This window comes from Phocoena phocoena, chromosome 2 (assembly GCF_963924675.1).
Source record: "Phocoena phocoena chromosome 2, mPhoPho1.1, whole genome shotgun sequence".
Classification (NCBI taxonomy): domain Eukaryota; kingdom Metazoa; phylum Chordata; class Mammalia; order Artiodactyla; family Phocoenidae; genus Phocoena; species Phocoena phocoena.
Window position 1 is genome coordinate 87,311,295 of NC_089220.1, and position 24,459 is coordinate 87,335,753.

Below are 24,459 nucleotides of genomic sequence, written 5' to 3' on the forward strand. Positions count from 1 at the left end.
ATATTGAACACAAAGATCTTTTGTATTTACTCATAGATTTGCCGTAGTGGTATTCATTCCTTATTGCAAATTTAGGATCCCATCTGGTATTATTTATTTTATGCCTAAAGAACTTCATTTGTTATTTCTTGTGGAGATCAGCTGGAAATGAATTGTCAGCTTTTCTGTCTCAGAATGTTTTTAAAGTGAACAATTTAAAAAATTTATGTATTTACTATCTCTTGCCAATTTTTCTTAACAGTTTATATATTCTGAGCCTGAAGCCATTACATACTATCTTTTTTTTTAAATTACAACACGTGGTCTGATAAAGTATGTATGTATGTATTTATTTATTTATTTTTGCTGTGTTGGGTATTCGTTTCTGTGCGAGGGCTTTCTCCAATTGTGGCGAGCGGGGACCACTCTTCATCGCAGTGCGTGGGCCTCTTACTATCGCGGCCTCTCCCGTTCCGGAGCACAGGCTCCAGACGCGCAGGCTCAGTAGTTGTGGCTCACGGGCTTAGTTGCTCCGCGGCACGTGGGATCCTCCCAGACCAGGGCTCGAACCCGTGTTCCCTGCATTGGCAGGCAGATTCCTAACCACTGCGCCACCAGGGAAGTCCTACATACTATCTTTTAATCTTCATTTATCTTACACAGGTTCTACATGTGTTCTGTATGTTTAATGCTTATCCTCAGTCCTCTAGTTATGATCTGTAGTCATTTTTGTTGTTGAAAGCTCATTTTCTGGTAGCTGCCACACAAAGCACTCATGGGCACTATTATCTGAGTTCTGTGCTTAAAAATCAGTTTTACTGAATATGAAATCCTTGTCTCACAGTTTCTCTTCTTGATTTTTTAAAATGTTATTCCATTTTCTTCCAGCATAAAAAGCATTGCTTTCACAGTTTGATGGTACTCTAATTTTCCCTATGTAGATAAATGGATTTTGCCTTGTTCTCCAAAGGATTTGTTTTCTTTAAATTCTGTTAAGTTTAGGATCTTGGTAGTTGTTTTTCTGGGTTGATAGTTTTAGTTAAACAGTATACTCTGGGAATTTCCTGGTGGTCCAGTGGTTAGGACTCCAAACTTTCACTGCCGAGGGCCCGGGTTCAGTTTCTTGTTGGGGAACTAAGATTGCACAAGCTGCACAGTGGTTGCAGCCAAAAATAAATAAATAAATAAACTAGTGTACTCTTTCAGTATGTAATTTCAGATATTTTATTTGAGGAAAACTTTCTGATATGCTCTTGTTTTGGCTTCCGTCTCGGCCTACTGTTTTCTGTCTGTTGGATCTTCTTTGTCCATATTCAGTGCTAGACACATTTTGATGTCTTAAAATCCAGCCCCCCTCCCCCATTTTACCTTCTCTTTCTCTTAAAGGCATAATCTATTCTATTTACTCACTTTTATGTCTGTTCTAGTTTGGTCTTTATTTCCAAAAATTTTTTTCTCTTATTTCTAATTATTTTGTTCTGTTACTGAGTTTTTTCTAACTCTGATGTATATGTCGTATCACTTTCTTAACTCTTTTTGTCTTTTTTGAAATAAAGGTATATAATTTTTGTCTGTTCTCGTGTGCATTTTTTTTTTTTTTTTGGCCACGCTGCGCGGCACATGGGATCTTAGTTCCCCGATGGAATCCACACCCTCTGCAGTGGAAGTGCAGAGTCTTAACCACTGGACCACCAGCAAAGTCCCTCTTATTTCATCTGCTGTCATTAAATTGGCCTGCCATGCTTTCAATTGAATATCTGCCTGTTAGCTATTTGGGGCTTCTCCTGTTCTCAGATGTGTCTCATGCCATGTTGCATTCCTTTGCTTTCTTCTGCACTGGTACAGATGGTTACTCCAGTGTTATGACTGTTGGTTTGTTCTCATCTGCTTGGAGTTTGGGGGAGAAACCTTGTTTCCTGCTTTTGTTGTAAATTGGCTTTTGGGGTTTTGTTGCCTCTTTAGTTCTCTGTATTTTTCCTTTGAGATTCAGAGATTTAAGAATATGACCTTCCCAAGATTTTCCCTTTAAAAGCCTATCTTAAGAGACAACTTTGAAAAATACAAATTCCAGACAAGACATTGTAGGGTTATTAAATTTTAAAAATGTACAGTAATGTAGAAATCTTGTTTTTCCTAGTTCCTCTTCTAAAAATCATACTATATCCAAAAATGTCCCCAAATTATATACTTGAATGTTTAAGGAAGAGTAGGATTTGGTGACACATTTCAGAATTGGAGCATCATCAGACATTTGAATGCATTATTCTGAAGGATGGAATTTTATTGTCAATGACTGCAGACCTTGAATCCTGATCTTAACAGCTTCCTCTTTCTCTTTAGAGATGTAAGCTCAAGTATTTGAATATATTCTCAATTGACCACAGTATAACCTTTTCTGTTATATGGGGCACCTGCATATTATAAGTTAGCTTATATATACTGTTGGTAAATAGGGAAGTAGTTTCAGTATAACATGGGTGGGTTTTGGTTTATACGTGATTTTTTCTAAACTGGACAGGGGGATCCTGAATAATGGGGGTAGAATTTTATACTGCACACAGAGTTTTTAATTAAAAGTGGTAAGTTGTGTAAGGGGTTCCCTCTCAGAGAGGTACACCCTGCTCTAGCAGGGACTCTTCTTTTCATATGGCAGTTTGCATTTCCTTTTTTGTCCATTTTAGCAGTCTTCCTGGCTTAAAGCTCCACTTCTCAGCTCCCATAAACCCTTGTTTCTACTTCCTTTTTTTTTTTTTTTTTTTTTTTGCGGTACGCAGGCCTTCCAACGCTGCGGCCTCTCCCGCTGCGGCCTCTCCCACTGCGGAGCACAGGCCCCGGACGCACAGGCCCAGTGGCCATGGCTCATGGGCCCAGCCGCTCCACGGCATATGGGATCCTCCCAGACCGGGGCATGAACCCGTGTCCCCTACATCGGCAGGTGGACTCCCAACCACTGCGCCGCCAGGGAAGCCCCTCTACTTCTTTGCTTCTAATACCTTTTATTAAGCTCTGAGGAAGCATTTCAGCTGCTCTTAGCTGCTTAACTGGGGTGTGCAAGTTATCTCTGGAGGTCCCAATCATTGGTTTTCTTAGTGCTGTGGTTACAGAGTTACAGGGGCATTGGCTGATCTGCCCCAATGTACCCCTCTCTACTGTTCTGGACCCATTTTTTTCCCCATAAGCCTTGTTACTTTTAGGGTTGCAGAGTGCAAAGTTTCCAGGAATGTATGTATGTATTTACATTATACCAGATGTACTAAGAGACTTCAAGAAAATGCTGGAGCTTAGTGTAGTGAGGCTTTACAGCATTGTTTCTGTTCTTGAAGGACTTTATAAAAAGAGCCCCTATAATTCTCCTGTAATAAAGATCCAGTGTTTGGGATTTGAGGCTTCCTATTCATCATTTTTAAATGCAGGGGAATAATAAACAGTAAAAATTTGAGGAATTATGTTGTGGATCACTGAGGCTTTATTTTGTGCTAATGAGATTGTTTTGATGAACCTACCTAAAATTAGAGAAACTGGTGAGTAAATGTAAAATTCTGTATTGGATGATACTTACAGTATTATCTTTTTTCTATTTTGATCCTGGTAGGGAATTGTAATTTGGGCCATTTACAATACCAAGGTTTGTTTCAGAAATAATAATATTCAACTTACAGAAAATGCATAGTAGTATACTGTATTATTATTTGTTGTAGAAAAATCTAATCCTTATCAAAAGATTTTGGGTACTTTCATTAAAACAGCAAGGAATTATAGGCCAGTATTACAGTAATGGAAGAAGATTGCTCATGTGATGGTGACTCTAGAAAAATTGTACAGATGAGGAAGATGGATGTATAAATGGAGAAAAATCAGGTTATTGCATGGAGTATAATATTTTAGTTAAGTCCTGATAAACCCATTGTAAGTTGAAAATGTTGTAAGCTGAAAATGCACTTAAGACACTTAACCTACTGGATGGACATCATAGCTTAGTCCAGCCTACCTTAAACATGCTCAGAACACTTACATTACCTTACAGTTGGGCAAAATCACAAGTGTTGAATGTCTTATGTAATTGATTGAATACTGAAAGCGAAAAACAGTAGTTGCATGGATACAGAATGGTTATAAGTGTGTCAGTTATTTACCCTCATGATCAAGTGGCTGACTTTGAGCTGTGGCTCACTGTGGCTTACTGCTGCCGCTGCCCAGCATCACAAGAGAGTATAGTACCTGCAAATGGCTAGCCTGAGAAAAGACCAAAATTAAAAATTCTAAGTACAGTTTCTACTGAATACGTATTGCTTTCACATCACTGTAAAGTCAAAAAATCTTTAAGTCAAACTATGATAACTCTATATTGCAAAAATAGTGTAAACTGGTCATGTGAATTTGCCCCATATAAGGAAATGAATAGAGAGCTTTGTTAAGGAGTAGACTCCTTAGTGTTAATTTGGACATTTTGAGAATTGACATTAGGTGTGTGGCAGTGGCAGGCCCTATTAATTTTGTGTCATTTTTGGGACTGTGTGATAATGCCAGCAAATTCCAGTCGGGTTCGCTCAAGGAAATGACTCCTGTTCTTTTGAGTAATTCTAAAAGTAAGGAAAATTGCTGGAAACTTAGACCACATTGTGAGATTCAGTATTTCAGTAGCATGAAAATTTAACGGACCCTGGGGAAAGAATCTGAATTGTGAGGATGCTGTAATTATATTTGTGTATTGTAATAACGTTAATAAATACGACTGTCAGATTTTTTCTGTGTTTTCTTCTACTGTTAGGTATTAATTCTGTTTGTTTCTCCTGGATATGAAAAAAGAGGAGAAAGCATATTACAACATATTTTATCTTTTTAAAAATCTGGGCTTCCCTGGTGGCGCAGTGGTTGAGAGTCCGCCTGCCGATGCAGGGGACATGGGTTCGTGTCCCGGTCTGGGAGGATCCCACGTGCCGCGAAGCGGCTGCGCCCGTGGGCCATGGCCGCTGGGCCTGCGCGTCCGGAGCCTGTGCTCCGCAGTGGGAGAGGCCACAGCAGTGAGATGCCCGCGTACCGCAAAAAAGAAAAAAAAAAAAAAATCTGAGCATAGTTGACATACAACATTATATTAGTTTCAGATATATAGCATGATTCAATTTGTTTTTTGGTTGCTCCACACGGTATGTGGAATCTTAGCTCTCCAACCGGGGATCGAACCTGTGCCCCTGCAGTGGAAACGTGGAATCTTAACCACTGGACTGCCGGGGAAGTCTGATTCAGTATTTTTATATATTGCAAAATGATTACCACAATAAGTCTAGTTAAAATCGGTCAGCATACATAGTTACAGAATTCTTTTCTCTGATAACTTTTAAGATTTACTCTCACAGCAATTTTCATATATGCAATACAGTATTATTAACTGTAGTCACCATGCTGTACGTTATATCACTGCGACTTATTTATTTTATAACCTTTTGCACCATTTGACGCCTATCACCCATTTCACTCATCCCCACCTCCCTGCCTCTGGCAACCACCAGTCTGTTCTCTGTATCTGTGAACTTGCTGTTTTTGTTTTTTGTTTGTTTTTGCTTTTTAATTCCACATGTAAGTGAGATCATATGGTATATGTCTTTCTCTTACTTTTTTCACTTAGTGTAATGCCCTTTAGGTTCATCCATGTTGTTGCAAGTGGCAAGAGTTGATTCTTTTTTATGGCTAAATAATATTCCATTGTTATGTATGTATGTATACATGTGTGTGTGTTATATGCATATATATATATATATATATATATATTCACTGCATTATTTACAGTAACCAAGATATGGAAACAACCATATCTAAGTGTCCATCAATTGATAATGGTAAGTGTAACCTGTAGGGAATTCCCTGGCAGTTCAGTGGTTAAGACTCGGTGCTTTCACTGCCATGGGTCCGGGTTCAGTCCCTGGTCAGGGAACTAAGATCTCACAAGCTGCGTGGTGTGGCAAAAAAAAAAAAAGTAACCTGTAAAGCAGAATGACTGTTCAATGCATGTTTTTCCCTTTTATATCTTAAGGAAGAGAGAGAAAATCCTTCAAAACGGAGTAGAATTGAACGTGATATAGATAATAATTTGATCACATCAACACCAAGAGCAGGAGAAAAGCCTAACAAACAGATATCTCGAGTAAGACGGAAAAGTCAAGTAAATGGAGGTTTGTTAATGTTTACATATTGCTTTATTAGGTGTAAGAGTTCTCACTTGACATGTTTGTGTTCTGTTTTTAAAAATCTACTTTGAGCAATTTCTGCCTTATTTTTGTAATCTTCTTTGTATTAAATATTAGTGGCATGAAGTAAATAAAAATTTACCTTCCTAATGTAAATCTACTTTGATGAATTAAAGTGACAAAGGCAGAGCAACTAGCTTTATACTGTTTAGCATGAAAATGTATATGAAACTCATTTCTTAAAGCGGTAATAATTGTGACTTAATTTATTTGAAATATGTACAAAGAATTTGTTTCTGGATTATGGAATTTCAGAGCTATAGAGGGGGCTTGAAGCTCTCAGGTCCGCGGTTCTCAACTAGGGGTGTTTCTGTCCCCTAGCAGATGCTTTTCAGTGTATGGAGACCTTTTTGGTTTGTCACAACCTGTGGAGGGATTGCTACTTGCATCTAGCAGGTGACGGTCAGGGGCACTGCTAAACATCCTACAATGCACAGGACATCCTACCATAACAAAGAATTATCCAGCCCAAAAGCCAATAGTGTTGTTGCTATTTATAAATCCTTTTCTAGATCAGTATCTTATTGTATTGCTGACAAGCTCCTCAAAGTCAAAAAGGAGAAAAAAAAGATGGACAAGCAGAGAAACCTATACAGAATAGCACTTTAGAGCATGGAGTGCTACCTTTTAACCAATACTATTTTAAACACAGCAGTGATAATAATTCCCTACCTCTTTCCTCTTAATGCAGTGATGTATCTCCATTGTTAGAATTGACCATAAGGGGGAAAAGGGATAGACAAGTTAAAAGAGCACTAACAAAGAAGGAAAGAAATGTGCTAAAGTTGTGGAGGGTCAAGGATGATTTATTAAGACATTTGTATTTTATATTTTCCCAAAACCCATTAAATTTCTTTTATTTATAAGAAACTTAAAAAAAAACTGGTTATTCTTCCTAACTACTCTGAAATGGTGCCTCACAATATCTATAAGTAGTTTTTGACACTGCTGTATATATAGTCTTCTGCTTCAGTAGAACTAGTTGCCTCTATTTATTTAGCTGTTACTCATTAGAAATAGATTGGGGGGTAAGTTTTGTGAAGTAGGCAGCATCCCAAAATGTAAATAAACAAAGACAAAATCTTGCATTTGTGTTTTTCATATTGTAACTTGCTTGCTTTACTTACAAAGAGTTTTATTTCATTTTCTGTTACACTGTGTTGATTTGAAGACTTTCAGTCTGTGTAATTCCAGATATAAATCTACTTTGTAAAAACTCAGTAAATTTTAGCATTTATAAACCATTATAAATAAATTTGTTGTAAAGATCATTTGATTTACAAGTGATTTACCTCAGGATTTCTTGAAATAATAAGCTTTTTAACATTAATGTTCATCAGTTTTCCTTATGTATTTTGAGGGAAAAAGTTATTTTTATAATAATGGTTTAGAACACATTTATGAAAGTCATGTTTTCTAGATTGCAACTATTTTTGTTGTTTCTTTCTTAGAAGCTGGTAGTTATGAAATGACAAATCAGCATGTAAAACAAAATGGAAAATTAGAAGATAATCCTTCCTCTGGCAGTCCTCCAAGGACTACATTGTTGGGGACCATATTTTCTCCTGTCTTCAACTTTTTTTCACCAGCAAATAAAAATGGTAAATATAAGTCATTAACCATAATTTGGGTTTAAAAGATTAATCGTTTTCCTGGCTTTTTAAAAGATCTGTTTGATTTTTTTGGCGTATTTTTGTTAGCATCTTATGTTTGTTTTCAGCCTCGTTAAAAATACACAGACTTTTTTTTTTTAAAGAATATATTTTCTTTCTTTTATATTTATTTACTTTATTTATTTATGGCTGCATCGTGTCTTAGTTGTGGCACACGGGATCTTTCGTTGCGGTGTGTGGGCTCCTCATTGCGGCACGTGGGCTTCTCTCCAGTTGTGACGTGTGGGCTCTGTAGTTGTAGTACACAGGCTTAGTTGCGTCGCGGCAGGTGGGATCTTATTAGTTTCCCGACCAGAGATTGAACCCAAGTCCCCTGCATTGGAAGGTGGATTCTTAACCACTGGACCACCAGGGAAGTCCCCAAAATACACAGCTTCTAAAAGGCATTTTTTTTTTTTTTTTAGTGACTGAAATAAATGTAGGTTATGTTTAATTAACTATCTGAAAAGCTAGATGATAAACTTTGGGCTGGAGGGAAAGTATTATTTTTTCTGTGTTGGGATGACTTCTGCATCTTTAGAGTGTGTACAGGAGAGAATTGAGAAGCATTTTCAATATTCTAGATTAGTAAAGTATAATTTGTTGAATATTTTGAGTGAGTTGAAACCAGATTTTTTTTTGGTAATACAATTTATTTTTATTATCATTTGCTTGTTTTTTCCCCCCGTAGGGAATCTTCAGTTTAGACAAATAGTAAAACTACCCCAATTCACATGAATTGAAGGTTCCCATTGTATGCCTTTGCAAAAAAATTAAAAATGGCCTCTTTCTCAACATATCTTTTTAAAATTATCTGGTGTCCTATTTTTTCTGATAATTAATGTCTAATTTCATACATGATAATTTAGTCTCTAGATTATTTGAGGGCAAGAGGTCATGTCTTTATTTTTACATCTGCCATGTTGTTTGATACAGTATTGGGCACATGGGAAATAGGCATTAAATAACTATTGCCTGATTTCTGGATGATAAAGCAATTTTTAAAAGGCAGAATGGTGCACTGTAAAATCAAGATGATGTAGGGGCAGAAGTAATGTATATTAGCACATTAAAGAACTGTGAAGTCCTAGAATAGAAACAAAAAACTACCTTTAACTTTGTTTAACCCAGTATTCCCTAGACATATCTGACCAAGTACTCTTGTGTGGAACATCTGTTAACATCTTAACATCTTTTAGAACTAGTGCCTCCTAAAACATCTTTGGAAATGCTGGTGTAGTGGGAAAAGAACAGGCTTTGGAGTTAGATAAACTTGTTTTAAATTTGTTCCCAGCTGCCACTGTTTACTTATGTTACACTGGACCAGTTCTTTAAACTCTTGAGCCTCTTAATCCATGAGAAAGGGTAGTTATACTTAAATGTGAGGAGTGAAGAGTCCAGTTCACTCAACAAATATTGAGCATCTACTATGTTCCAGCCATTGTGATAAGTATAATAAATTTTTATAGGTGCCTTGAGAGAGGTATGGAACAGTATTCAAAGAATGGAATGGTCCTGTATTCTGGGTGGTGGCTCACAAAAGGCTTCATAGAAAAGCTGAATCTTGAAAGATGGTAAAGGGCATTCCATGTAGAAGGAGCAGTGTAAGCAAAGGTACAGTGTATTTCAGAAACAAATTAGTTTGTCACAGATGGAGCATCAGATTTGAGGAGTGCATGGGAAGGGATAAGATAGGAGAATTATAAAGAAGTCAGATTATAGAGCCAATTTTGTAGGGTTTTTGAACTTTATCCTTAGTCATGGGGGGATGAATGAAAGGTTTTAAACTGTGAGTAATATGAACAGGTTTATGTTGTTGTTGTTTTTTAAGTTTACAGCTTTTATTTTTTTTTAATTTATTTTTGACTGTGTTGGGTCTTCGTTGCTGTGTGTGGGCTTTCTCTAGTTGCGGCGAGCGGGGGCTACTGTTTGTTGCAGTGTGCGGGCTTCTCACTGCGGTGGCTTCTCTTGTTGCGGAGCCTGGGCTCTAGGCGTGCGGGCTTCAGTAGTTGTGGCTCACAGGCTCAGTAGTTGTGGCTCACAGGCTCTAGAGTGCAGGCTCAGTATTTGTGGTGCACAGGCTTAGTTGCTCTGCATCATGTGGGAGCTTCCCGGACCAGGGCTTGAACCCGTGTCTCCTGCATTGGCAGGTGGATTCTTAACCACTGTGCCACCAGGGAAGCCCAGATTTGTGTTTTCTAAAGATCTATTTGTCAGTAGCATGTAGGCTAAATTCTAAAGAGGCTGGATGCAGGGAGAACATTAGTAGACTTGTAGTCCATGTGAGACTTCATACAACCTTACTTGTAGTATTAGAGAAGAAAAGAAGGATCAAAGATGCAAATGGACAAATTTTGGAAACAGATTGGAGGTGAAGGAAGAGAGAGAGTAAGATGTACACATTAGATTTTCAAGAGAGAAAAGTAAGTTCCTGGGAGATAGATAATTGAATTTAATTTGGGCCATGCTGAGCCTGAGAGGCCTTGAAACGACCAAATAAAAATGTCTACTAACAATTTGTCATTCAGGTATGGGGCTTAGAAATCTGAATAAGCAGTAGAGCATGGTATTATTAGCTTACAAATATTAATTGAAACCAGTGGACTAAATGGTCCATTTGGTTCATCAAACTAAGACCAGAATCTTGGGGAAAGACATTTAAGGACTGGACAAAGCTAAAGAAGCCAACAAAGGAGAAATGGAGGAAACCAGGAGAAACTGAGTCATAGAAGCCAAAAGAAGAGACTGTCAAACCGAGGGTCAAACAATTGTAAAGATAGAAGGAAAGGAAATGAGCATTGAAAAGGTATCATTAAACCTGGTAATTAGATGGTCATTGGTTTCGTTTGCCAGAAGAGTTTCAGAGGAGTGATTGGAGTTGGCAGCCTAATCCATGGGTTAAAAGAGTGAAATGGAGAGTAAGAAAGGGATCAGCACATATAGATTACTGTTATGAGGAACTTGAATATGAGAAAAACTAGAGAGGTCATGAAGCCTCAAGGGATGTTTTGTGTTTGTGAGAAGCAAGCATGTTGTTAAGCCTCAGGGAAGGGTCTAATAGGTTAAACATAAGGGAAAAAGAAAAACTCATGAAGAAAGTTTCTAGGATCTACTGATAGGGATGGGATCAAGAGAACAGGTAGAAGGATTAGAATTGAAACAAGGAGAATAGACATTTTTCTCTGATGCTGGAGGAAAGAACATTTGGGCAACAGTAGTTCATGTTTGATAGAATTTTTTCTTTGAAGGAGGACATGGTATCATTTTGCTGAGATGGTCCTGGTGGCAGGGATTGAAGAGAATGAAGGTTTAGAATGTTTGCTATTGGGTATAAGTAAAAGAAGCTGAATGACTCACACACAGAAATACTGAGCAGCATGCTATAGGCGTAGCTAAGATTAGAGGATTTTATTTGGAGTACAATCAGTCTTTATAATTCTATTGTTTTCTTTATTACCTGGGTCTAGTGCCTGAGAAGCCTGTTAGATTGATTCAAGAGGGATTTCTATGATGAATGACAGTGGAAAGACAAGGAAGCGAGGACAGTGAGGCTGCTGGCTTGAGAGTGGTTTAAATAATACACCATGAAGTCTAACTAGATGAGGAGGGTGGAGAAGAAGCCACTGAGGGATGTGTTTGGATAAAAGAGATTGGCTTTTATCAAAAGTGAAGATCACATGTAATAGAAATATTAGATAGATAGTTAGATAGCTAATTAGAAGATTAGGAGGTCGTGGTAGGAGATTAATTATTTGAATTATAGGTTTCAGAGGTGAACAGTTTCTCTGTGATAGTGTCCAGGTTGTAACCATGGTAATAACTACTAAAGAGCATTACGAATGTAGTTGGGGCTAAATAGGGCAAGACCTTTGAGGGTTAGTTATTGGATGAGTCATTGACATCACCTGTAATAACTATATAGGCATTTAATAGAGCAGTAAACTGGTATCTAGGTGTTAAATTCCTCTGAGATTGAGAGAGGATGCTGGCAATAGATGGTAGGTGACAGCAGAGGGCATAAGCGAAGAATTGTATAGCCAGGTGACAGCAATCTCGAAGGAGCAAACATTTTTACACATTAGTGGAAAACCAATGATCTGGTGGCGGCAGTGGAGGTAAATGAATTCTGATTGAGAAACAAGTATGGGAGAATAAACAGCTTTGAGGGAAGGGTATCAGGAAAAGAGATGTCTTTTGGAAAAAGGTTAAATGTGAGGCAATGAGGGAGAAAGAATATTCTGTGAGGAAGTTGAGAGTTATTGGCGGTTGATTTTGTTGTTGACAATGACATTCAGAGGATTTCATAAAGAAATGGAGACTTGGGGTCAGTCCATAGTGGAAGAAAAATTGGGCAGTGGGTTCATCTAGGGGATGGTTGAATATAATGAGGAAACTAGCTTCTATCTTTGTTATTGAGATGGAATTTCGTTGAGAAATTGTTCTTGTGTCTTTGAATAAAAAGGTTCTCATGGTTAGGGGAACAGTTAGCTCATTTTTAGAGAACTGTCTCTGGTTTAAAAATTACAACTGCACAAAATGGCTAGGATGCTTAGTACTAGAAAGATCAGGAGCTGTTTGAGGATAATGGAAAATTGTGTGTGTGTGTGTGTGTGCGCGCGCGTGCTGTGTGTATTGCCCAGCACATAGTAAGTACTTAATAAATGATATTTGCTTTAATGAAGAGAAGTTCTGTGGTCAAAAATACTGTATGACAGTTGACCCAACAACAACATGGGTTTGAACTGCACAGGTCCACTTAATACAAGGATTTTTTTCAATAAATACTATAGTATACAATCTGTGGTTGGTTGAATCTGAGGATGTGGAACTGTGGATATGGAGGGCTGACTGTAAAGTTATTCTCAGACTTCTGATTGCATGGGGGTCAGTGCCCTTAACCCCTATGTTGTTCAAGGGTCAACTGTATATACTTCAGAGTTCCTAAGAGACTGGATCTTAAATGTTCTCACCACAAAAAAGAAATAATTATGTGGCAGGATAGAGGTGTTAGCTAACGCTCAGTTGGTAATTATATTGCAGTATATAAAGTATTAAATCAATATGTACACCTGTAACTTATACAATGTTATGTTAATTATATCTCATTTAAAAATTTTAAACTTCTAAATTGACTTGTTTGACTATAAATGGGTGTTTCTAAGCTATTTGAACACTCTTAAGAAAACTTTGCTCACAAATATTACTCTAGCTTATAATAGTCTTTATTCCTTATTTTTGAAATGTCTAGTAAAGAGTCACTAAATAATGGTATCCTCAGCTTTGTTTCTTTTCCATTTAGTTTTTCTAAATATTTATGAATTTTTATTGAATATATTTGACATGTAACATTGTATAAATTTAAAGTGTACAACATGTTGATTTGATAATTTATATATTGTAATTTGATCATCATCGTAGTGATAATTAGCATATGCTCTCTATCATGTTATATAATTATTCTTTATTTTTGGTGGTTGGAGTAATTAAGTACTAGTTTCTTAGCAGGTTTGATGATTATAATATAATGTTGTCTGTATTCACTATACTGTGCATTAGCTCTCTAAGGCTTATTTATTACTTGTTTTAAGTTTGTTCCCGTCTTTTCCCACCCACTGTGAGCTTTTAAGTGACGATTAATGTACAATTAATCATGATTTCAGGAACATCAGGATCCGATTCCCCAGGACAGGCTGTGGAAGCTGAAGAGATAGTAAAACAGCTTGATATGGAACAGGTGGATGAAATCACTACCAGTACTACTACATCAGCTAATGGAGCAGCTTACTCAAATCAAGCAGTTCAAGTGAGGTCATCAATAAATGGTTTAGAAGAAGCAGAAGAAACAGTTAATCGTGATATCCCACCCCTTACAGGTAAATAAGATTCCTTTTTTTCTTATACATTTTCATGAATAGTTTGTAAAAATACTACTGTATTTTTTCTTAAATAGGCAGATTAAATATATAAGTTTTTCTTCCTTGAAGTTAATAAAATTAAAACTGGTAATAAAACTTTTCCCCCCAAATCCAGTCATTTTGAAATTGAATTTTTTTAAGGTTATTTTGACTGCATATTAGTCACTTTACAGTTTAATTATGTGTACCGGTCTTACCCCTTAGAGAAATTTAACACAGCTAACAAAATAATATGCTTACATTTATGAACATATTTATTATAATTGCACGAGTCTTAGATCCCTAAGGTCTGAAGTCCCTACATAGAGGTAGTCTCATACCTTCAGATTTGTTTCATATACAGATGACATTCCCAAAGAAGAAGCTTCTGTTCTTGGGTCTCTCCTATACACAAACTTTGCAGCCTAATTCTGGATGCTTTTAAAGGCCTAACATAATTGTTAGGTCCCTGAGCCAGTTGTTATGGAAATGTAGAAACATGTGAGGTCAGCATTTGTTACTTCTGAGGGTTGTGGTAGGTAGACATATAAGGCTAAAAGATGAAATTGTATTCCATTATGATTAAAAGCAGAAATAAAACTGAGGATGGACATCTTTTCCCAGGAGAAGTTCTTAGACTTTTATTTTAGATTTGTTTGTTTTTCCTTATGGTGCCAGATATTTGAGAGAGCCTAGTACATATATATTGGTTGAGAAATAAGTTCGGCAAAGGAAGCAAAATGATGATCTCTCTGATATAAAGGGGAAACTTGAAAAAAAATCATTGAAACAGCATGATACATTTAAAGAAAAAATGCATACAACTATGAAACTTATATACAGTGCAACCCTGTATCAGTATGAAAGAAAAGCAGCATAATAGAGTTAAGGTTTATTTTATTTATTTTTTAAATTTTATTTATTTTTGGCTGTATTGGGTCTTCGTTGCTGTGCGCGGGCTTTCTCTAGTTGCAGTGAGTGGGGGCTACTCTTCGTTGCGGTGCGCAGGCTTCTCATTGAGGTGGCTTCTCTTGTTGCGGAGCACGGGCCCTAGAGTGTGCAGGCTTCAGTAATTGCGGCGCGTGGGCTCTAGGGCACGTGGGCTTCAGCATTTGTGTCACGTGGGCTCAGTAGTTGTGGTGCATGGGCTTAGTTACTCCGAGGCATGTAGGATCTTCCCAGACCAGGTCTTGAACCCATGTTGCCTGCATTGGCAGGCAGATTCTTAACCACTGTGCCACCAGGAAAGTCCAAGGTTTATTTTAAATTTGTCAAATAAGGAATTCCCTGGCTATCCAGTGGTTAGGACTCTGTGCTCTCACTGCCGAGGGCCCGGGTTCAGTCCCTGGTCGGGGAACTGTTGGGTTGGCCAGAAAGTTTGGGTTTTTCTGTAAGATCTTGAGGGAAAAACCCGAACAAACGTTTTGGCCAACCCAATAAAATCCCACAAGCCGTGTGGTGCGGCACTCAATCAATCAATAATAAATAAAATGTTAATATTGATAATGTTTAATTATAATGTTATAATTTAAGAATAATACTTAACGTAACAAGCAAATCTAATGCTGATTACTTTGCCTGTTGTTACAAGCTAGTGAATGATAAGGTATAGCACAGGCTTCAGACGTGCAGGCTCAGTGGCTATGGCTCACGGGCCCAGCTGCTCTGCAGCATGTGGGATCTTCCCGGACTGGGGTACGAACCCATGTCCCCTGCATCGGCAGGTGGACTCTCAACCACTGCGCCACCAGGGAAGCCCCAAAGCCAGGGCTTTTGACTTCTTTGATGTTTTTTCTGTTTTTGTGCTTCTACATAAACCTTTGTACTCATTTTTTTCTGACAACTGTGCCTACCGGAAGGGATTTCTATAACTTTAGTTTCTAGAGGGGAATAGTAAGATTTACTCCATTTGTCTCATTCATTCGTTTTTCTAACATTTAATTGAACACGTACTTTTTGTGATGGGCACTATTTATAAAGATGACTAAGATGTGCCCATTGACCCTGAAGAGTATATGATCTAATTGATGAGCCAAGTATACACAAAAATTACTGTACAGTGTGGTGAGTGCTGTTACAAATAAATGAGCAAGATATTGAGGTGGCTCATTGCAGTTACTCTGGGAGGATCATGAAAGGAAGAAGTAAAAGTTTTGCTGATCTTCAAATATGAGTATGAGTGACAAAAGTGGTACTTTTCCCCAACTTCAAGAACATAGCCAAAGAGAACAAGAAGGAAGGAGGCTGGCTCTACCATTTACTTATCTGTGTGACTTTAGATAACTTATTTAAGCTCTCTGAGACAGTTTTCTTAGCTTTAAAATGGTAATAATAATTTAGAGCTTTGAAAGCTAAATGAGGTGAAATATGAAAAATGCTTAGCATGGAGGTGCTCAAATACTAATTACTTCCTGTCCCCCTTTCTCTGAGATTAATAGGAATTTGAAATAGTAAAGTGGTAGGAAGATATATTTTTCCATTTGTCCCCTTGTGCTAATGAACTGTTACTGGCATAAAGTTGTTAGAAATGAACAAAAATTCTGCTTTATATCTGTTGTCATTTATTGAACATACATACTGTATTGGCTCTGTCTCAGAAGGTATTAATACATGGTAATAGCAAAAAACATAAGTTTTTATCCTGAAAGACTACTATCCACCAGTATTCCATTCCTATAGAGAGAGTACAGCAATTTTTATTGAGGCCCACTGTCTTAGTCCTTTCAGGCTACTGTAAAAAACTACCATTAGACTAGGTGACATATAAACAATAGAAATTTATTTCTCATAGTTCAGGAGTCTAGGAAATCTGAGATCAAAGCCCCAACAGATTCAGTGTCTGGTGAAGATCTGCTCTCTGGTTCATAGATAGCTGTCTTCTTACTGTGTCCTCTTATGCCAGAAGCTCTGCAAGCTCTTTGGGGGTCTTTTTTAAAGAGCATTAATCTCATTTATGAGGGCTCCACCCTCATGACCTGATGACCTCATGACCTCCCAAAGACTCCATCTCCAGACACCATCACATTGGGGATTAGGTTTCAATATATGAATTTTAGGGCAACACAAACATTCAGTCTCTAGCATCCACCTTAAACTTTCATCTCCAAGACATTACTTGTTTAGCTTGTAAGTTATCATTGTCTCATTGAATTTAAGTTGTAAATATTGTCTTAGAAAATTCCTAACATAATTTCTAAAGCTTTATCAATTGATCAAATTTTAATTCAAACTTAGAATGGACTATGTGTCGTGGAATACAGAATTGTTTCTTGATTATTTTTAAGTTGCTTGTAAATGAGAAGTAAAATAATGGGTCTTCTAAAGCACTGATTTCTATATACAGCATAATTTCTTAACTTTTAAGATCATAGACAACCTTGAGAATCCTGTAAAAATGTACATAAAACATTTTTTCATAAGTCTAGGTGTTTGTAGACCTCTTAAAGCCTGTTCATGGATCTTAGGTTTAAAACTACCTTCGGGATCTGTTGTCAGCACACATATATTGACTGCCTGTATGTACTGTGCACTTTGTGAAGTATTACTGCTATGAGCACCATGAAATTTTTATGGTTATACATACAAACATCATCCAGTTAGAAATGGAAATTTTGTGGAGTGTATTTTCCTAATAATATACTCCACAGTGTAAGTAGTAAATAGTAGGAAATAGTGTAAGTAGTAAATTTTCTCTTAGCTGTTAGGGATTTAAATTTTGCTAGCCATGATATAGCTTGCCACTTTGTCTGTAATGGTAAATTTTTCCTTTGGATCCAGAGTTAGATCTATGTGTTTATAAATTTACTTTTAAATACTGTTTACAAATTATTTCTGTCTTATCTTTAACCTAAAATACACAGGGCTTCAGGAAGATCTTAATAAAAGCAGTAAAAATGTATACTTCATGGAAGCATTAAGTGAGTAAAAGCAACATTTTGTTTTTCACTTTGTTAAATAGCACCAGTAACTCCAGATAGTGGTTATTCATCAGCCCACGCAGAGGCCACCTATGAAGAAGACTGGGAAGTATTTGACCCGTGAGTTTTTTTTTTTTCCCTTTCTCTCTTTGAAAGGAATGAAAGTACATGTGTAGAGGGGTGGCTAAATGGTATATTGCAAAGAGCATTTGACCTGTAGGTATTAATACTTTGCTGAGTTACTGAAATACTAATTTGTATATTTTCAGTTTTACTTATGTGTTTTATAAGTTTGGTTTACTCGGTTAAATATGCATTATTTAATTAAAAACTTAAAGATGGGCTGAATTTAGTAATATGTTTTATATTTACAAAAAAGTAGAAATGTTGAAATTTTCTTAAAATTTGATTTATAGCTATTATTTCATCAAACATGTTCCACCACTGACAGAAGAACAACTAAATAGGAAACCTGCCCTTCCATTGAAGACAAGAAGCACACCAGAATTCTCCCTAGTTTTAGACTTGGTAAGTATATTGTCTGTAGAGTTAGGGAAAATAAAGGCGTTAAATTCTTTTTTAAAAATACTAGCCCAAAATACCTAAAAGAATACAAGTGAATGAATAGCCTTACACATACATTTACTATAAAAACATGTCTTAGGTGTTCTGAAATGTTTTTATTTTAAGCACAGTCTAATGCCAGGGCCTCCCCAATTTGTTGGTTTCCAGTACCCTTTGAAAATAAATTAGGCTTTCTTTTTCTCCCCCAACAACCCCCGCTATTTCACTATTTTTCTATTTAAATTAAATTAATTATTGCCCCCATACTCCTATACCCTTTGTTTTGTTTTTTAATGTCCCAATAAATTCTAATTTCATGGCTAGATTTCAACCTTTTTGGGGTGTGGGGGAGTCACAGTCATGTTCCCCTGAAGGACCTAGGTCTTAATGAGTTAACCTCATGCAAGACCATACTCCTTTTCTTGTTCCTTTTTTGGGGGGAGGGGCAATCTATGTAATACTTAATACTAAGTATTAGTATTATCTAATACTAATAACTTTATTAATAGACTCTCAAAAGCATGACTTCTTAATGCTGACTAATAAAACCTTTAATATGCTCTCTTGGTATGAATTTTAAAATTTATATTTTTTTAGGGTACCAGAAGAGCTTTGAAAACTGAGTATCTCTTATCTTTTCCTAACCAAATTTAATATATGGTCACCATTATTTACCATCTGCTGGCAATTTCTTGATATTAGCAAAAATATGTATCTATTATATAATACTGGAAAACATTTTACTATTTAAAAGCCTTTGTTACTAGTAACCTATAGTTGGAAATGTGGTTTAGTTCTTATTAAAAAAATTTTTTTTTATCTTAAGGGAAAGCATATTTTTAAAATCTTAACTAGCATATATAGTTGTTTTGAGAGTTGAGCACCTTAGCCTTTGCCTAGCCAAAGAGATATAAATAAAATAGGCATCCAGAAGGCCTAAGTATTTAAGGTGTTTATTAGAGGATAAGTAGGCAAAAAAAGAAAAATTTTGAAACTGATTATGAGTAGTTTAGATTTGATGTACAGAAACTGAAAAAGATTTTGCTAGATTTTTATGTTAGCAGTTGATGTCATGATAGCAAGTTTTGCCATATAATTTTTAATCCAATGTGGAGGTAAATAGAGAGGGAAAGATAAGAATTGGTGAGCATAAATGAGTAATTTTACAGAATTGGGTAAAGAAGAATGATCAAAATTTAGATAGGCTGTAGATGAAGAAAGTAGAATTAGCTATGATTCAATTAGAAGAAAGAGAATACCTTTTTTAAAGATACTAAGGGAATACCTTGAATTGTGTACTCTGATATGCTATTAAAAGAAAATGTGGGTGGACCTAGAGTCTGTCATACAGAGTGAAGTAAGTCAGAAAGAGAAAAACAAATACCATACGCTAACACATGTATATGGAATCGAAAAAAAAATGGTTCTGATGAACCTAGTGGCAGGACAGATATAAAGATGCAGACGTAGAGAATGGACTTGAGGACATGGCGGGGTGGGGAAGCTGGGACAAAGTGAGCTTTGACATGTATACACTACCAAATGTAAAATAGATAGCTAGTGGGAAGCAGCTGCATAGCACAGGGAGATCAGCTCGGTGCTTTGTGACCACATAGAGGGGTGGGATTGGGAGGCTCAAGGAGGGGATATGGGGATATATGTATACATATAGCTGATTCACTTTGTTATACTGCAGAAACTAACACAACATTGTAAAGCAATTATACTACAATAAGATGTTAAAAAAAAAAAAAAAAGAAAAAGAAAAGGAGGCATATCTAGAGTATTTTTTGCTCTTTGCCTCCCCAGAGTTTAACTTTAGGTTAAAAGAAACACTCCAGCTAATAAGATGTGGAATCACAAGGTATGAGCATTTGTGTTTCATTTTAATTCATCTTAAACATATCGAAAAATTTGGGGGGTAGTTACTAGCAGCTTTATTTTTTTAAGTGTTGTCACTTTCTACAAATGGAAGCCTTTATTTTTATCCTTCAGGATTTGAGAAATATACATATTTGCACATACCTTACGTTGAATGATCCTTACCTTCTTTTCCTCATGAGAAAACAGGGCTTGGTAATCAAAGATGAGAAAGAAGTCTTGATTGACTGCTAATTTAGTTAAACAATGTTTATGTCTATGAAACATGTTCAACAGATACTGAAATATCCATTTTCTAAAATAAAATTCTTTATAAAAGGTTTAAGAATAAGGAGCTATATATAAATAGAAGATATATTTTTTTAATAGTTAGATACTAAACTTCCATTGGCAAATTGTAAAAAAAAAAATTAAGAAAGTTTATATGTGGTTTACTTAACAGAAAGTTGGCAACTGCAGGACTCAGAACAGTGGTTGCCAAACATGCGTATGCATCCTAATCACCTAAAAGGCTTATTGGAACATAGATTGCTGAGTTCCTCTCTACTCCTTGCTGAGTTTGAATGATAAAAAATGGAGCTGGAGGTTTTGCATTTCTAACTAGTAGTTCCCAGATGATGCTGATGCTGCTTGCTGTTCTAGCAGCCACACATGAGAACAAGTGACTTAGAAAATTCTATCCCAGATTGCTATGCCACACACAATAATGTATTATAAATATAAAATTCCATGTATGAATGGGTGCTTTAATAAATGTTTTTGGTGATCATGAATACATAAAATTATCAATTGAAATGTCGTAATATCTTGGTTCATTCAATATGTCCTTTTTATTTTAAGGATGAAACACTAGTACACTGTAGTTTAAATGAGCTAGAAGATGCAGCACTTACTTTTCCAGTCCTTTTTCAAGATGTCATTTATCAGGTAATTAAAACTTTTTAACTTGAGTTTTGGCCTGTTAGATATTTTGAACAAAGAAATCTTTTGTAATTTTTTTTTTGGTGAAATTTAATGTGTTTATTCCTAATGGATTTCATCTGTATTTTAATGATTTAGTAACACAAAGTAGCATCATGCTAAATAAATAACTACATAAAACAACATAAATGTTACCCAAAAAATGTGAACTTTTTTTACCCATTGCTCTCTGCTAGTTTCATAACCTGTTTGCCAGCAGGTGGAGGCAGGAACACTGACATCTTAGGTCCCCGAGAGCTTGCCAGGTTAACACTTGGCGTTGTTGTTGTTGTTTTTCCAAAACCCAATTAATAGGAAGAAACCTTATTCCTTGTTGGTCATTTTTATTGCCTTTTGTAGTAATATGGTGTGTAGGTTGCAGTGTAGTAGATCTACTTTATTTTAATCACAGAATTCCAGGACACTCTTCTAGTTACTGCTTTACTTAAAAAATTAGAGTATAAGTATTTCTTCCTCCTCTGTGTCGATGGACAGGTAACAGTGCAAAATACAAATACCATTTACATTTCACTGCAGACTATGTGTGTTGACCATAGGTTTTACTTTATGTTTCAGATTTTCCTATCATATAATTTGAATTAATATATATGAATACACTTCAAAAACTACGACGTGCCTTTCTGTTCATGGAGGTTGTTGTTGAACTAGCATTACCTTCTTATATACCAGTTGTTGAAGGATTGGGAAAGGGTCAAAAACTTTGTTGTTTAGCAGGTGGAAGCCAACCCAAGGATTAACTAAATAAAGTCACAGAACATTTACCATGTGAACAATGAAAAGGTGTTTATGGTTGTTTATGTGCTCTTAATAGGCAGTTAGAATATGTGTATAGTTTTCTTGGCACATAATAGTTATTATAGCTCGGAAATCATAAAATTTTAGAGTTGAATAGTTTGTGGTTCAGGATCTACTTTACCTATGTTATCTTGTAATCAGTCATAAGAGGATTTAAGCAGTTATTGTCAGTTCTGGTTTAACCTAGAAAGGTACTGTAGATATGGTAATATCTGGATACTATCAATATATTTATTTCCCTTTTATGTAAACTGATTTTAGTTCTGATGTAGATCAGAGGATGAGCAAAATATACATAAAAATGAGGGATTTTAGGGTTTTGAATTCCTTTTTAACTGTATATTACTTGTTTAAGGTAAATCTTTTTCTTAAGACATTTTCTGCCAAATAGGTTGTTCTTGTTTAGTGTAATTCAAGGACAGGAGTCTTGTGGCAAATATAAATAGCATGGCAATATGTTCTCTCTTTTTAGCTTGATAACCTTGTTTTTATGTTCAAAATTGCCCTTAAAAACAATGGCTTTCAGGCTTTTGAATTTGGAAAAGAAAACTGTTACTGAAAACTATAAATAATTATTTTGATGTGATTTCTTAAGCTTCCAGATTTGAAATTTATTTCTGATGGATGGTTTTGGTCTGTTTACATAATTTTTAGTAGTGAAATAAGAAACTTGGAGAGTAGATGAGTTTGATTTCCCTTTCATGAGTGTATTTCTTTTCAGTGTGACCATAAAATTGAATTTTTTTCTTATTGCTTCCACCATTTCTTCTTTAGTTCTCTTCTTTATAAAATTCTTACTGTTTCCTATGGATCCAGACAGTTGTCTTATTTTGAATAAAAGGCTCCTAGCAGTGCATATGACTAATATAAAAATAACTTCATATGTACTGCATCTACCTCTGTGGAATTCAAAGAACTCTTTTTCTTATATATCTGAGTTATACTTTCTGAAACAGGAAAATTAAATGAGCTAACCTAAATCAGGAGCAATGAGCAGGAAATTTGAATCTTAAAAATTATAGAGATGATTGTATTTTAAAATGATTTAGTTACTACATCATGTACAGAGTTTAGTTCCCTTTCAGTAAGTTTTGAGGATGTCCATAGTTAATACTGGATTTCTAGTTTTGGCATAGCCATTCTGTCTGCTTTTTAAAAAATAACTTTGAAGAAATCTTGGGTTAGGGTTCCCCCAGTTTTCAGACCAGCAAGCTCCCTTTAAACAGGGAATGATGTCTTTTAAACTTTCAGTGGTGTTGTCTCCATCTACTGGCAAAGAAGAAATATACACAAGGGTCTGGGATGATCTAAGAGATTTTGGAGAAACCACATTATTAGGTAAGATGTAACTTACATGTTTAACCACTACAGTATAATGTGGCCCACTTAAAGGTAGAAACCTGTAAAATACTGTATATACTCTTAAAAAAATAATTTGTTGAGATGAAATTCACAACATAAAATTAACCATTTTTAAGGGGGAACAGTTTCATGGCATTTACATACTCTTGAATATGTCAATTCCATAACATTTATGTATATACTCTTAAAAATAAAATGATAATGTTAAGATAGGATCAAATTCTTCATCTGAATCAAAGCTAGATAAAGTTTCCTCTTGGGACTTTTGTTACTTTTGCTTTTTGTTTATGGTAAGTTTGTTATAGTAGAACCATATCTAATGTTAATTCTATTTGTTATTCTCTTTCTTTCAAAACAATTTAAAATATAAGTTGTCTTATGTATGTTTTGATAATGGTCTGTATCAGGGGTTGGCAAACTTTTTCCTTTAAAGGGCCAGTTGTTAATATTTTAGGTTTTGCAGTCTGCGTTACAACTACTTTTTCTGCCATTGTAACATGAAAGTAGTCCTAAACAATACATAATGAATAAGCAATGACTGTGTCCCATTAAAACTTTATTTACAGAAATAAATGATGATCTGGATTTGGCCCAAAGGCCATAGTTTGCTGACCCTTGGTCTAATAATTATGAGAGTATATGCAATAAATTTACATATTCAAATTTTAAGTGGAAGTAAGTAATCAAATGTTCGTTAGAATTCTTGTTAATATATAGAGAGATTTAAAATTAGGTCCACTGTAACCTGCTTATGGGCTTTCTTAGGTTTATTCAGATGAAAGTTTGAGGGAAATTTAAGGTGGTCACTACTCACGTTTAAAGATTGCCTTACTTCATGATATACACTCTTCTTTTGATTGATAAGTAGGACTCAACCTAGTTAATGCAAGACTTAGAATATATGAGGATGTAGATTATTCAAGCCTCAATTAGTACGTTGAATGTATTTGAATTTCCATTTCTCTAGGAGATAAACCTAAAAGATCCAACTCAAATTAAAATTTTGATATATGTTACCACTGACACTATACGGATAGACAGATCATAGTTTGTGTATATGGAGAAAAAGTCATTTGAAAGAAGAACTGAGTTTTTAAAGTGAGGGTGTGGCATTCACAAAGGCAAAGTATATGGATTTTTGTTTGAATGGGTCTTTTCCTCTCCCTTAATTGGTAGCTTTTCCATGAATTGT

At 35.8% G+C, this 24,459-nt stretch overlaps 1 protein-coding gene across 1 annotated transcript in view; it reads left to right on the top strand.

Moving 5' to 3' along the window:
• Positions 1-24,459, top strand: part of CTDSPL2 (CTD small phosphatase like 2) — a 68,240-nt gene that overhangs the window by 28,553 nt on the left and 15,228 nt on the right. Inside the window, exons 3-8 of the mRNA XM_065871986.1 lie at positions 6,008-6,146; positions 7,673-7,822; positions 13,534-13,746; positions 17,726-17,804; positions 18,101-18,212; positions 20,970-21,056. Coding sequence (XP_065728058.1) covers positions 6,008-6,146; positions 7,673-7,822; positions 13,534-13,746; positions 17,726-17,804; positions 18,101-18,212; positions 20,970-21,056 — 780 coding nt within the window. The remainder of the gene's footprint in view (positions 1-6,007; positions 6,147-7,672; positions 7,823-13,533; positions 13,747-17,725; positions 17,805-18,100; positions 18,213-20,969; positions 21,057-24,459) is intronic.